This window comes from Glycine max, chromosome 13 (genome assembly GCF_000004515.6).
Source record: "Glycine max cultivar Williams 82 chromosome 13, Glycine_max_v4.0, whole genome shotgun sequence".
Classification (NCBI taxonomy): domain Eukaryota; kingdom Viridiplantae; phylum Streptophyta; class Magnoliopsida; order Fabales; family Fabaceae; genus Glycine; species Glycine max.
Window position 1 is genome coordinate 44,679,257 of NC_038249.2, and position 15,069 is coordinate 44,694,325.

General features: G+C 34.2%; 1 protein-coding gene across 1 annotated transcript; it reads right to left on the reverse strand.

Moving 5' to 3' along the window:
* Positions 1 to 158: 158 nt before the first annotated feature.
* Positions 159 to 11,276, reverse strand: LOC100792913 (mediator of RNA polymerase II transcription subunit 15a). Its single transcript, XM_003543645.4, has 12 exons — positions 11,124 to 11,276; positions 10,254 to 10,376; positions 8,292 to 8,403; positions 8,066 to 8,186; positions 6,485 to 7,753; positions 5,907 to 5,977; positions 5,218 to 5,292; positions 3,645 to 5,024; positions 3,169 to 3,510; positions 1,846 to 2,046; positions 1,660 to 1,748; positions 159 to 667 (listed from the first exon to the last, which is right to left on the reverse strand). Exons 2-12 carry the CDS (start codon positions 10,361 to 10,363, stop codon positions 463 to 465), a joined length of 3,975 nt encoding a protein of 1,324 aa, XP_003543693.1. The 5' UTR covers positions 10,364 to 10,376; positions 11,124 to 11,276; the 3' UTR covers positions 159 to 462.
* Positions 11,277 to 15,069: the final 3,793 nt, after the last annotated feature.

Consider the following 15,069-nt stretch of genomic DNA (forward strand, 5'->3'; position numbering starts at 1 on the left):
CTCATTATTAAACTCCTAATAACATCATTTTATGACTGAGTGATTCAATAATAAGTATTCATAACTCACTTCACATGAACAAGTTTTTTAAGATACATAACTAATCATAACTAACAATTTAATTATGAGCATCTGGAAGAATTGTTCTTATGCAGAAATTACGGGCCTAAACTGTTGAGCTACTATATTAGTTATGAACAAAGCCTTGGTGAAGGCAATTTGATTCAAGTCACACAAATCTACCACATATCTTAGGCAGCGGTAAATATCGCAATTTGAGATATAAATAAACAAGAAAATGGATACTAACGGAATACACAATTCACTGAAACGGAACCAATTTGACCTGATGCAAAATTGCTTTTCACCTGCACCCAAAAACTCCGATTCCAATGATTGACACAAGTTTTGGCAAATTTCAGAAGAAAAAAGATGTTTGTTTGCATGGAACGGCAAGGATCATCATGTGGTCAAGCAATTCTCCCAAGTCCCATACTTAGAGCTGAAACTCCCACCACCGCTCTGCTGTGCATGCTCAGAAATAACAGTGCGAGCACAAACATCCCAAGTCCTTGCTATCTCCCCAAGGGACATAGGTTGTGATAAACTTCGCAAGGATATGCTAAACCTTGACTTCGCTTTCACAGAAAGATCTTCATTCTCCTTACTGGGAAATATTCAATACCACTTACTTTTATTAGAAACAGAAGAATTCTCAGCAAATCTAAAATAAACTACGGAGAAAAGGTAAAGTGGTGCATTCTGTTTATCATATCTGTTTGGAAGGGGCATAAACGAATATTTCAGAGAATAATAAAAATTAATAATGGTCAGTCTCGTTAGCACATCAGAGTCTTATGTATCTTTCAGACAAAACATCTCCACATTTTTTTGCGTTAGATTTAAACTCAAATTCACATCTGCTATTTAAAAAGAGAAATTATAGTTTAAACCAATAGAGGATTAATTTGAGGCATAAATTAAACATGTTTTTCTAAAATCACCCATGTTCATTCGGAAGACGGATACATATTAAAACATTACTGACAGGTAAAATGGCCATGGTCTTTGCTATACATTTCTAAGAAGAAAATTTAATAGGGGTAGCATCTGTTGAGTAAAATAAGATAAAAACACACTTAAGGTGGTTCAGCATATGAAAAGTAGACAAATAGAAAGCCCTAAGAAGATACCCAGACAGTCAGAGGTGAAGGCAAGAAAGATGAAGAAAAACTGGGTAAAACCATAACAAAAGACTTTTTTTTAGACCTGAATGATTTGTGAACACGTGGTTTGTGACGTAACAAAATGAACTGAATTGATCAATATAACCCCAACTCCACCTAGTGGAAAAAAAAAACTTAGGTTGTCATAAAAAAACTTTTGATCTTTACATATGTTTTCTAATGCCTCATGATTCAGAATTTTAATCAATACAAGCAGAAGAAATTATAAGAGGCACCCTTCTGCATTATCTTCTTTACTCAGTCTGATATAATAGAGCAAACACATGTTTCATCAATGAAAAAACAAAATACAATCACCAAAAGAAGTTTTGTTTAGCGAGATAGCATTACATTTGTCCTTTTTATTGATAAATGCAAACATAGCAAATAAAAGTATAACACATACGAGATGCCAAAATACTCATTCTCTCACCTGGATTCAACTGGAAACTTGTCTAGGAGTATGGGGGAACAATTAGGATAATTTGTAGGAACAAGCAATCGCAAGGGTTGAATTGGTGACTGCATTGCAGTAAAACACAAATAAAGACAAAGTTTTATGACAAAAAGAATTAATAAATACTTGATATGCATATGGTTTAAGAGTTTTAAAGCCCACCATCTGTGCTGAAGCATATTGGGATTTTAAGCTCGGACTGAGAGCCACAGCATTGTAAGAACATTTGACAATGGTCCCTTCTGTCCCTTCAGCAGCAGCAGCAGCTGCCGTTGGATCAACTTCTTCGTTACTTATGTCTACTACTGTGTCAATAAGTCGCTGATTAACCTCCCTAATTTCTTCCAAAAGGGAATGATTAGCCTGCCATATAAGTCACATAAATTTCTAATCAGCAATCAAAGGCTGTGTAGAGCAAATCCATAAATTATAAAGTGTTCCAAATCCTCAGTGCAAACTTCAGAATAATTTCAAAGCCTAATATCTGACAAATCATTATGATAAAACAAATGTCAATAGCTAATCCAGATCATGCAAAATCCAAGACATTATATAATGAATCCAGTTGCTGTCCAGATCAACAATTTAAGACCTGCTACAAGAGTCACACGTAACAATAGGTTCTATGCTCTAACCTCATGCCACCCTTGATTATTATTCATAAATGGGGAGGATAATGGTTATTTGTAAAAACTGGAGAAATTATTAATCAAAATTCAAAAGAATTAAAGACTAACAACTCAACAACATGAATCAACCTAACCACTAGCACTTTTTTTATGCTACTGCCTACCACCACTACTACTACAAATTTTCTTTTGATTGGTTGTGATTGCTATTATTTTACTAAATCATTCAGTATCTCTTGAATCTTTAAAATTAACATTTAACAACTAAATTCATCAAATTAATATCACAGATGAGTGTCTAATTCAGCAATTCCTATCTCAAAATTTGGACTAGATCCAGCAAAAATGTCCTGAAAAATCATAAACAAAGGTATAAACTACATTTTATCCTTTGATACATGTACAAAATACTGGTAGTTGCAAATAACTTACACTTTCATGAAATAAAACTGTGCATCAGTTCAAATATATCACCACATGTTTATTTCTTTCCACTTGCCCCACCTGGATCCTTGTTTATTGTGTTAAGTGTGTTTTTTTCAGGCATCAAATATTTGGTTGGTTGATGATATCATTAGTATGAAATCTACAATGCATTTTGATATATAGCCTCTAGATATATTTCACCATCTAAATGAGAACACGAAATTACACCTTTCTACATACTTCTATATTGAACTAGTAGCATTGTTTTTTGAGTCTGAATCCTTGTAGACAGAAAGGGTAAAAAAGTAATTACATAATGTGTTGGTGCATATGTCATTCATCATGTGTAGAAGCCCATTAATAAATTGCAATAGCAAGCCCAAAAAGGCATCGATGGTAAAAGATATCAATTATAAATAAAAATGAGTACCTCAATCCTCGGCATCTTGAATCTAGATGTTGCAGTTGAATCCAAATCAGAAGCCTCAGCAGCTAACTGCTTGATACTGTCATTCATGCTACCAGCAGAAGTTACAACATTCAAGGGTGTTGCATTGGTGTAGCGCTTCATCCTCCTAGTTCCATTGGCACCATCTTGGGTGATAAAATTTCTAGCCTGAAGACGACAATTAGTCATAGCAACCAAATCTTCGCCAACAGCAGCTCTGGATCCATTACCTGGAGCTGATCCTGCTATTCTATCGTTCATGCTGACAACTGAACCAATATCACTGACAGCAGAACTTAATGCTTTTGGTGACATTGATTTCACCTGGAATCATGATTGGACATAAATTTGTCAGTTGAACAATTATGGAAACCTTTATGTCGTTTATTTGTCAAATTCATAAAAAACTTAAAGGCCACAGCCACTGATCAGGCCAGCCTAAGATCCACTAGACTAACCGCTTTTATTAGGCGCTCAATAGGCTGCTCAGTAACAGTTGACTTTCCAGAAGTGGGTGCTAAAGAATTACCATGAGCACCATCAGGACCAGTGAACTCTGCAAGTAAAGGAGAGGCTGATATTCCAGGCGTTCCAATGGCAAGGGATTGACCAGGTGCTGCTGCACCCCCTGTTTGTTGATATCCAATATTTGCAGCATTTGAGATCGATGAAACACCAGAAATCAGCTTTTCAGAATCCCCTGGCATGGGAGATGGAGCCAAGGGAGGTGAAGGAGTGGGTACCACAAAAGGTGAGTTAGCAGATTGCAGAGGGGTAGCAACTTTTGTGAGAGATGGAAGGTGGTTTTGTTGGTCAACCTGAGGAGATGAGTGTTGTGGAATCTGAGGAGATGTGGCCTGAAGGAGTTGAGGAGAAGAAACAGGAAAAGGACTCCCTTTCATCTGTTGATGGGGATAAGCTGAGCGTTGACTGGAAGTAAGATGCTGCTGAAAGACCCCTGGCTTAACACCGATTCCTTGCCTCATCTTTATGTCATTTGCATCATTCATTTGGTGAAGTTGTTGTATTTGATGTGTTGGCAACTGTGCAGGCAGCTGCTGCTTTGATGTCTGGTGTAACTGTTGTTGTTGCTGCTGCTGTTGCTGTTGCTGTTGCTGTTGCTGCTGTAACATCTGCTGTTGTTTTCTCTGCAACAATTGCCGCTGGTATTGTTGTTTTAACTGTTGATTCTGTAACATCTGTTGTTCCTGCTGTTGTTTTAGTTGCTGGTGTTGAAGCATACTAGAACCTGGCTGAAGGGGATTAAGATTTGGTTGGACTACATTAACCCCAGCTTGTGAAGATAAGGAGTTAACATTAGTTTGTTGAGGAGCACTAACAGGGTTTTGTTGAAGTGAGCTCACTGGAACCTGTTGCAGGGAGTTCACAGCATTTCCTGGTCCTGAATCTAAATTGGTACTTGGTTGCATTGAATTCATCTTACTCTGTTGTACTGTAGATACACCAGACAGAGAATTATGCTGCATGCCTGCCATATTATTCTGCTGCATTGTTGCTACAGAGCCTTGCATATTTGTTGTTTGCAACTGAGGGTTCATTTGATTTTCATGAGACTGCACTTGAGTAACTTGGGGTTGTGATTGTGGCATGGAATGCATATGAGGTGGGAGAAGATGTCCAGGCATGTTTTTCCTAGGTCTATTTGTATTTATAAAATTTATAATCTGCTTCTCATATGAATTCAGTTTCTCCTTGAAATTAGGTGAGATGTTGCTCTTGGAAACCTGAAGGAATGTTATAATTCGTTCCAACATCATTTTAAATACCTTCAGCTTTTCAAGTTGATCTGACTTGGGCTGTTGTGGAAGGGAATCATGCTGATAATGAAAAGATACAAGGTTAAACACAGTAAAAATAATGAGTAAAAACAAAAACAATAAAGGGTTTCAGGAAGGGTGATGACTTGATCAGCACACAGTGCAATCTCCAGAGTTTGCCATAATAATAATAATAATGGAAAAGGCTTCTTTATCCATAGAAGATATTAAAAATTTGCATGACTAAACATACCTGCTGAAGTTTACTAACTATTTTTTGATACATTTCATTCAACTCTGGCAAGTAACTTTCCTTCATAGATTTGATCTGCCAGTTAAAATCAACATAATAAAAAAAATAATGCATTAGAAACCTAGTAATATCTTGTGCGAGAAGATATGTACCATATTTCTGCTGAATAACTTGTATTAGGGCACCATATTTCTGCTCAATTTGACACCCAAGTGTAATTTTCTCAGTACAACTTGTACTGAATCATATATAATACAATTACTTTTGCTGATTAAAAACAAAATATCAACACAACCATATTTACAACTACTATGAGTCTTTCTCAATGCAAGCAACTAATGTCTAATAGAGGACAAAAAGATAGTAATAAAAGAAATTAACTGCAGACAGAAAACCAAAAAATAAAAAACCTTTTTGGGTAAAGCACCAGTAGTTTCTACTGCTGCAGTACACATTTTTCAGAAATATTATGTGAAGGATGAGAGTCATCCGCATAAACATTGAACAGTATGGATTTAAGCAAAGTTCTCATTATTTTTCCAAGACTAGTGAAGAGTTCCATGTTCTTGCTGAAAATTTATCACAATAAAAGTCATCAATCTTCATTATTTTATTTTAGGGTTCATTTGACAAATATCTGTTCAACCCAATTTACTAAAAAAAAAGATGATGAGAAAATAGAATATTACCTTTTGATACACTTCTTCTTGCCAATCACCTCCACTTGACTGTCCAGTCTGTGCTGTTGAATCCAGAGAAGCTACAAAAGATATCTCATACATACATGAGCATTCAAGGCCAAAAAAGATGGTAACTTTTCACAAAGATACTTGCACAAAATAAATATTCAAGGCCAATCACCTCAACTTTTAGTGTTTTAATGTTGTGATTTGTATCTTTAACTTTGTGACCTTGGTTTTTATTAGAGGGCTTAGACCATCTGATTCTTTTGTTGGGCAGACAGGGCTTAGACTTACATCTATAATGTATTTTGAATAAGAGTTATTCCAACGTCAGTAACAATTTCAAAGTTATGCTACCTATATATGTTTGAAATATAGTTTTTAAATAAGAGGGGGATCAATTACCAAAAAATAAATTAAAAAATAAGAGGGGATCTTATATTCCATGATTTGATCACACAATTTGTGTCTACCTTCTGTATGATCCAAGGTAGTAGGTAGGATCACAAATTTGATCACCTTAGAACCATCAATTGACCAAAGATAAAAGACACAGAAAAATGCATAGTAGCAATTTTACATACTGGATGAAGTTTCTGGAAGGGGTCTTTGTGATTGGTACAACTGCTTTTGTTGATCAAGAACATTTGATTGTTGAAGTAAGGGACCTGAGGCCTGAAGTCTTTGCTGCACATCTCGTTGCAAGGGATTTGGTTGCTGTTGCAAACCCAACTGTTGTTGCAATTGTGCAGGTTGAGATTGAATCTGTGGCATCAATTGCTGCTGTGGAGCCTGAGGCTGTGACTGCTGCACTTGAGATGGTAACAAATTTGATGCATTTTGCTGTGATTGTTGTAGCACGTGTGCAGAGTGCTGGCTTGTTTGCATGCCTGAGTTGCCAGATTGAGGTCCAAGGACCTGCTGTGGCTGTAACCCAGGGACATTATTACCCAGCTGTTGATGCATATTTGATAGGTTGTTTTGCTGATTTATTAACTGTTGCTGCTGCAGGTTTGAAAGATTATTCTGCTGAGTAAGTAACCTCTGTGGCTGCTGCAAATCACCAACATTATTTTGTGACCCAAGTATTTGGGTATGGTGCATGTTTGGTGCATTTGCCTGTGCCCCCATAAGCTGCTGCTGCTGCTGCTGTTGTGTAGGTAATATTGACTGTTGAGTCATCGGTGTTTGTTGTTGATGAATGATCGAAGTCTGTTGGTGTTGCTGTTGCCTGATAACTTGGGAGTGTTGCTGAAGCACAGACTGTGTTGATTGTTGATTATTAGACTGTTGATTGTGCTGAATGCTAGGTAGAGATGCTTGCATCATGGAAGGTTGCTGCATAACAGTTGATGTTTGGATGGCAGGTTGCTGAGAAGATTGCAACTGATTTGATTGTAGAAGATTCTGCTGCTGTTGTTGTTGTTGTTGCTGCTGCTGCTGTTGCTGCTGCTGCTGCTGCTGTTGTTGTTGTTGGAGCTTCTGCCTCAAAAGTTGATGTTGCATTTGTTGCTGGTAGATATACTGCTGCGAATTTTGTGATTGCTGCTGTTGTTGTTGGGGAACAACCTGTTGCCTTCCTTGAATTTGTCTCTGGGAACCAGGAAACATATTTTGCATGTTGGAATTTTGGCTAATGGTGCTCCCCACCGAATTCTGACCAGGAATATTCTGCATGTTGGGATTATTCTGCCCAACATTTTGGATGGGAGCCTGGGCTATATTCGAAGGTTGAGACGCAATACTATTTTGAATGTTCTGAGGTAGAAGCTGTTGACGGTTCGGAGGTTGATTGGGCATAGGAATAGGATGTTGCTGCCCTGGATTATGAACTTGAGGTGGAATACCAAGTCCTATTAAATAAATAATGATTGACGTAAGAGAAACCCCCCAAAAAAAGTACAATATAACATCAGGATCCAAATGAACTGTTAACAACACAAGAATGATATCAATGTAAAAAATTTAAAGGAAGAAAGATTCAAGACAAACAACAAGGATCATATAGCAGAGGAAAAACAAAAATGTTAATGATATTTGATATTTCAAATCAATAGAAAACAATACAGTCCCAACAACTTAAGCTGAAAAACTTGAAATAACTCGGAGTTAGATACTGTCAGAATGAGAATACTACCACTATGCCAGGGTTCCTAAATGCTAACCTGGATCAGGAGGTTTATTACTAGGGCCACCTTGATTTGTAGGTAAGTTGGGGGCCATGGAGCCCTGGGATTTAGTCTCCATCGTAAGCATCTTCAAAGATATTTTCCGTAGATAATCAGACTGAAATTAGAGAATACCACATTAAATCTTCAATCTTTCATATTGTATATGTCTGTATACATAACCATAAATTGATAAATCTGAAATTAGAAATTAGAAATGTACCTGGCTTGTTGCAGCAGTAAAAATCTTCTCTTCAAACCTTTGAGCAATCTTCTGAAGTTCATGCAATCCCTCTTGACCAGTAACAGGAAGATGTCTTTTTAATGTGTCCATTCTATAAAAAATGAAAAACAGCTGTTTGGTGACTAAATAATACAAATTATTGAAATTTTATGGTAATTACAATCCTCAAATTTTACAGGATTGTAGCATGTAAGAAGACCTCATTGAAATCAAACTATTCAGAAAAATAATATAGTAGAATGGGTGTCAGAAACTTCTAAAACACAAAACATAAGAAAAAGAAATCCTACAGAAAAATAATATAGTACTATAGTTTTCTACTAAACATCCATTTGCCACACATTCCATGAAGAGAAAATAAGTATAACCTCCGTCATAAGGGAGCAAAATACACAATCCTAATCAGTATTCAGAAAAAACACACTCCTCTTTGAAAATAATGGCAGTAACCTCCAACCAAACACACCAAAGGCTAGCAAATATAGGGCATGGAAAAAATAAACCTTGTTCATACTCCTCCTTTGAGACCTCTAAAATAGTAAAATGAATAAGCAAGTGCCCCATATTCTAAGGCACCCGTGATAGCAAAAGTTCGTTCCGACACATTGTGCAATACAACTCCAAATGATCGAAAAACACTAAAGTTGTACACGTTGGTGACATGGTGTTTAACACTCAAGTATGATAATGTCCCACCCCAAGGTGTTAAACTCAAGATCCTACCTGGGATTAGGAGGGGGTGAAAACTCATAACTCAGGGATTGTAACTCACATCGGAAGATCCTATGTTTCTACCTAAAATACTTATAAATAATACATATGCAAACTTAAATAGGAAATTCATTATAATAGATTGATAGACAGAGAGAATTAAAATTCATAATTCTGAAAATTCATAACATAATAGATTAATACATAATTCATGAAAGTTTATAACAAAATAGATTGATAGAATCAAAATTCATAATAAGTCAAAGATAATGTTAGAAAAATATGAAAATAAATGGCTAATTAAATAAATATTCAGCGCTCCAGCCTCTGTAAGAGAAACCAAAAAATAGAATTAAAAGATGGAAAAAAGTGAGATAAGATGAGAGTGACTGAGTCACTGAGTGAGAGAGACCCAAGCTGGGTAGCAGAGGCACAACTGAATGCTGGCTAGCAGAAGCACAACCAAATGGTGGGTAGCAGAGATGCTACCAAATGCTGTGTAACGAAGGCTGACCTTGAGAAAATGAGAAGAAATATGCTGGGAATCCAGGACGTTGGGTAACAGGTGCAATAACCGGCAACAGCAGTGACAACGTGGAAGCACTAATGGCATGAGGTGGAGCTTTGGCAGTTGTGAAGAAGGAGAGATCCAATGGTGCATGATTGAGTGATTTTCGAATGGGATTTAGGTCGTGAATGGCAGGAAACATTTCATCAAAGGAGAAAAAAAGGGTAATTTATAGTTGTGCTCCACTTTGCTGGGATCGACGATCCCATGATTGAACTTGGTAAATCACAGTCCTAGAGTGATCTCACCCTCTCGCGATTTGGCTAGCAGGGGTCCTTTGACGTGTCATCATACGGCCTTACGAGGCAGATCATGATTTTAACTACACGGTCCCACTAACCCATCTAATAAGCACGTGCCACACTGACATGCATACACTTTGATTATGATTATGAATTTATGATATTGAAAATATCAATGTTGAGCAGTGATTCAAATAAACATTTGTTTTGAGAAAAATTAGAGCACAAGTTTCATAATTTATTTGCATTGTTTAAGTTCTTTCACATACACTCATCTATCATTTCTTGTAGAAAAGACAACCAGAATCCTCACGGAAATGTTGCCAATGTATGAAATCAGTGATTTATATCTGATGTGAAACGTTAATAAAAAAAATTACAAAATTATATCCGTGATACAATATTAAAACTAAATCTTACATTTTGTTAACAATTCTTTGGCGTGACTCATGATGCAGTCCACCTCTCCAATCACTAGTATCCATATTGGCTTCAGTGCCTTGATTAGGTCTCCAATTATTGTTATCCATCAAATTTAATAAACTGAAACATCAAAAACAGAATATTCTTGTCAAATCGGATTTCGAAAGGAACGTATAAAGGATGAATATATAAATGTATGAAAAACTAAGAAGATAATCAATAGAAATCATTGGTTTTCACAGAGCCAAACCGCCCATCCATAAATATCAGTCACAGCAACAGCTAAGCAAACCAAATAATTTTTCCCTCGACAGACAAGGGTTTATACGACTTAGAATGTCAATTTACCATGCTTAAACCTAGGATGCATGCAACAACAACAACAACAACAACAACAAAGCCTTATCCCATTATGTGAGGTCGGCTACATGGATTACATGACGTCACTCACAGTTAAAAACCAAACTTTCAGAGATATTATTGAGTCTAAGGTCTCCCTTGACGAAAACCTAAGGATGCATGCAAAAGTAATAATTCCTACCGAAGAACAAAATGGCTTGTCTAGTAATTAATTTTGGAAGCAAAGGACAAAATTCCAATATTAGATTCTGCATTCCCTCATTTTTGTTCCTATCTAGAAATCCGTTCTCCAAAATTGGCTTCAATGAACGATGTACCGTTCTAGTTTCCTTCAAAGAAATCGAGTCCTATTGAATCCAAATGATTCGAATTTAGAACGAAATATGCCTCTTTCCGACTCGGCCTTTCAATTAAGACGTTAGCAATCACGGTGAATGCAACAATAAGCTTTTTTTTTTTCTGAGCAAGATCAACGACGAGAGATAGAGTGTGAGAGAGAAAGCGAACCTGATCGTGGCTGGCAAATGGTGGTTGCGAATTTTCCGGCGGTGGCGTGAGCAGTGTTACCGGTTGCGTATCTGACTCGTGAACTTGGGAGGGAACTTAGGCGTGGGAGACAAGGCCTATTTATCAGTGAAGCCTTCCAACTTGTGTAAATTTCTTTATTTTTATTTGGTTTAATTGCAAATTTAATTTTTTATTTGTCTCTTTTTATAATTTAACGAGTCACTCATTTTTTTCTGCAATTCCATAATTTTAGTTCTTACTCACGAATCTTAATTCATATTGTTATTGGGCATGGACTGGCACATATTTTAATTTCATGTACTTAGCTAACGTTCAACCAAAGTACGAAACGTGATCGTTAATATTTAATTTCGAAACTAAAAACTAAAATAATAAGATTAAAAAAATGAAAAAACTCAATTGATGAGTTAAAGAGAGACTAAATTAAAAATATGAAACAAATAAGAAACTAAATTTGGAATTAAACTTTCTTATTTTATTATTAAATAAAATGATAAGCTTTGCTTTAAATTAATCGTCTTGACCTTAATCTAACAATGATGTCAAATCAACTTAATTTATTCATTAAGTTAAATTTGTTGTCCTTTCAAAAAAAAAGTCAAATTTATTTACTTATAGCTCTAAAGTAAAATATATGAGAAATTATAGTTATCATTTAAAATATTTTTCTTCTGTCAGACGAGTTAGGTGTAAATTTTTTAAAAATAAAAGGTTTTACTTGTAAAAATCAATTTACTTAAATAACTATATAGTTTTATTACCCATGCATTACATAAAAAAATTCTATTAAAAAAACATAAAAAATTCTTCCAAAAATAAATGCTTCTTCTATTAAAAATAATATGCACAATTTATTTCTTAAATTTAATTTTATAAAATGAGTGTTAAAGTAGAATAATTTTCTGGTAGAGAAAAAAACACTCCCTCATTCCATTCTTGGAAAACCCAAGTATCCATTTACATGTTGCTTCTCCAATAAGCCATCCAGAACCTACCAAACCTCATTGACTTTTAATTGACCCATCAGTATTAATTAAGACTAATCCAACCCTCCATAGATGGTCTCCATCTAACGATAACCATGTTTTTGGAGCTGGCATTCAATGGAACAATGTTGCCACTCGGGATGCGATACGAGTTAGTGGGTCCAACTTGAACCCCAAAGCTTAAACACTCGAATAAACGTATCACCGTGTTCTTGCTTATTGTGCCATATGCACATGTAGTTCTAAGCAATAGTCCATAGATTTGGTCAGATTCTATTTTTTTTTAGTTTATATTCATGTCACCAATGATTATTACGATTATTTAACTGTGTAATCATACTTATTATTTCTATTTGAATTGTTAAAGAGAAAAATAAGAAATTAAATATTTCTTTAATTAATTACCAAATAAAATTATATTTGTCTTTTTTATTGAGAGAATACATCCATTGATATTCATATAACACATGATCAAAAAATGATTTAATACAAGATAATTAGTTTCTTAAATTAGGTGTTATATGTTTTAAATGATTTTTAATATATTTATCCTTGCTTAACTTTATTTGATTAATGTAGAATCAATCACTTGTGTAACAAAAAAAATATAATCTGTCCAATAAATATTTATTGATATCAAGGCAAATTTGAGACTAGTGAATTATCTAAACCAAATTTTGGTTAAATTTGGAAAGAGACAAAATGATGAAAATCAAAATGTACCATTTTGAGAATACATTACTTATTATCCATGGGTTAGACCGCCTATCAGGAATCTTTGGTCTGTGTTAAGATTTGGCATTGTCTGACTTGTTTATTATAAATATCACGTTTAAGTTTTTTGAAAATCTTATTTAAATAAAAAGGTCACACCCAAGCTTAAAAAAATTATTAGACTTATCAAATTTACCTATTTAATATATATATATATATATATATATATATATATATATATATATATATTAAAACTTGAAAGACATAAATCAATCTTTTAAAAAAGACAAAAATAAGACAAAAATTTACCAATAATTCTTATTTAATCTATCTTGGTTCTTATTTCTTATTTATTTTAGTATTTGACATCAAGACTAAATTATCAATGAAACTTGTGATATTTTACTTAGTTTGCTTATTCTATTTATAATATTTTGTTCAATACTTAAAGTGTTTCGATTATAATTTTTACTTAAGTCATTGTGATTACTGAATTTTAATCTTATATTAAAGTGTTCTAATTAATATTCACACACAAATTAAAAAAAATATATGTATCTTTCTTTATATTAAATATTTATTGTAAAATAATTTTTTTAATAAATTTATAGGTCAAGTCAGACTTTTAAATAAGTTAGATCAAACATAAAAAAATCAATAATAAATAAATAAGTCAAACCAAATTTAATATTTTTAAGTCTATCTCTTTCCACCCTTGATTCTAAGGAAGGAAAAAGACTATTCTAGAAATATCCCAAGAAAATATCTAAAAGAAACTAATTACTGACCATTTCATTCATCGTCGAAACCTTACAAGTGTAGCCAATAAATAGGCTAGCTACAATGGTCCTCTTTTTTTTGTTTCCAACAAGGCAGCTACAAGCGTCCAATAATCTATGCTAGACACTTGGCATGATCAAGGCTTTTAGGGAAATAAATAAACACACTTGATCAGAGTCAAACGGGCTTGGACACATAGTCTTTGCTCCATATGGGCTTAGTGTTTGGGCCTGGTAGGGCGGGCCTCAGTATCATTGTCGCACAACATTCTTGGATACAAGGTGACAACCCCATGGCAAAATTTTCCTTAGAGGGTCCATCTAGAAAGTATTTACTAAACAGAGTCTCTTTTTAAATTATTTATAAAAGGGGTTCGTTTTCACAAGAAAGTCACTGGAGCTACTAGCGATATAGGCTTTTCCTGCATGCCGCCATTCTCATTGGCGAATCTGGTGACGTGGAGAGCAGCTTGCAGAGGCAGGAGGCCAGCATATATCGCTATTACTAATTGCGAGGATAGCTTGCTGTGTTTCGCTTCTAGTATCTGCGATATATATTTCTTATGAGCAGTTTTTATATAGCTTTTTCTGAGCATAAATAGTTTTTATGTATTCTGTTATTAATATTATAAAAAAATTATTTGTGTTAGTAGGTATTCTTAGCTCAAGTTAGTTAGTATGAAAATATTATCACGTAAATGTTTTTAAGGTAGAAAAAACATCAACAAAGGCTTATAAATAATTAATTATAATAAAAATAACTTCAAAATAAAATTTCTAATTACAAAAATTAATACACAAACTTCAGCTTCAAATTTTATTCTAACAAAAAAAAATAATTACTTCAAAAAAATAATTTGTGAATGATAGAAATAAAAAAAAAATCTATTTGTTTGCTCTATTAAACTTAAAATAGACATTAACAATTATTACTCCAATTAAATAATTTTTGGATAATTTCTTGACTTCTAAAACTGGAAGGGAATCATGTAAATATTTTTAAGGCAGAAAAAACATTAACAAAGGCTTATAAATAATTAATCGTAATGATTTTATTACGATTAATTATTTATAAGCCTTTGTTGATATTTTTTCTGCCTTAAAAATATTTACGTGATAATATTTTCATACTAACTAACCTAAGCTAAGAATACCTATTAATACAAATAATTTTTTTATAATATTAATAACAAAATACCTAAAAACTATTTATGCTCAAAAAAAGCTATATATCGCAAGTACTAGAAGTGAAACGCGGCAAGCTATTTTCGCAATTAGTAATAGTGATATATATATTGGCTGCTGCCTCTGCAAACTGCTCTCCACGTCACCAGATTCGTCAATGAGAATGACAGCATGCAGGAAAAGCCTATATTGTCAGTAGCTCCTACCACTTTCTTGTAAAAACGAATCCCTTTTGTAAATAGTTTAAAAAGAGACCCTCTT

What these genes read in the sequence shown, in the direction of transcription:
- LOC100792913 (XM_003543645.4), bottom strand. Translation starts at nt 10,363, where the DNA reads ATGGATAACAATAATTGGAGACCTAATCAAGGCACTGAAGCCAATATG. An exon ending in TAATAAACCTCCTGATCCAG is followed by an intron (nt 7,754 to 8,065) that starts GTTAGCATTTAG and finishes TTTATTTAATAG; the next exon opens with GACTTGGTATTCCACCTCAA. An exon ending in TCAAGATGCCGAGGATTGAG is followed by an intron (nt 2,047 to 3,168) that starts GTACTCATTTTT and finishes CTTATATGGCAG; the next exon opens with GCTAATCATTCCCTTTTGGA.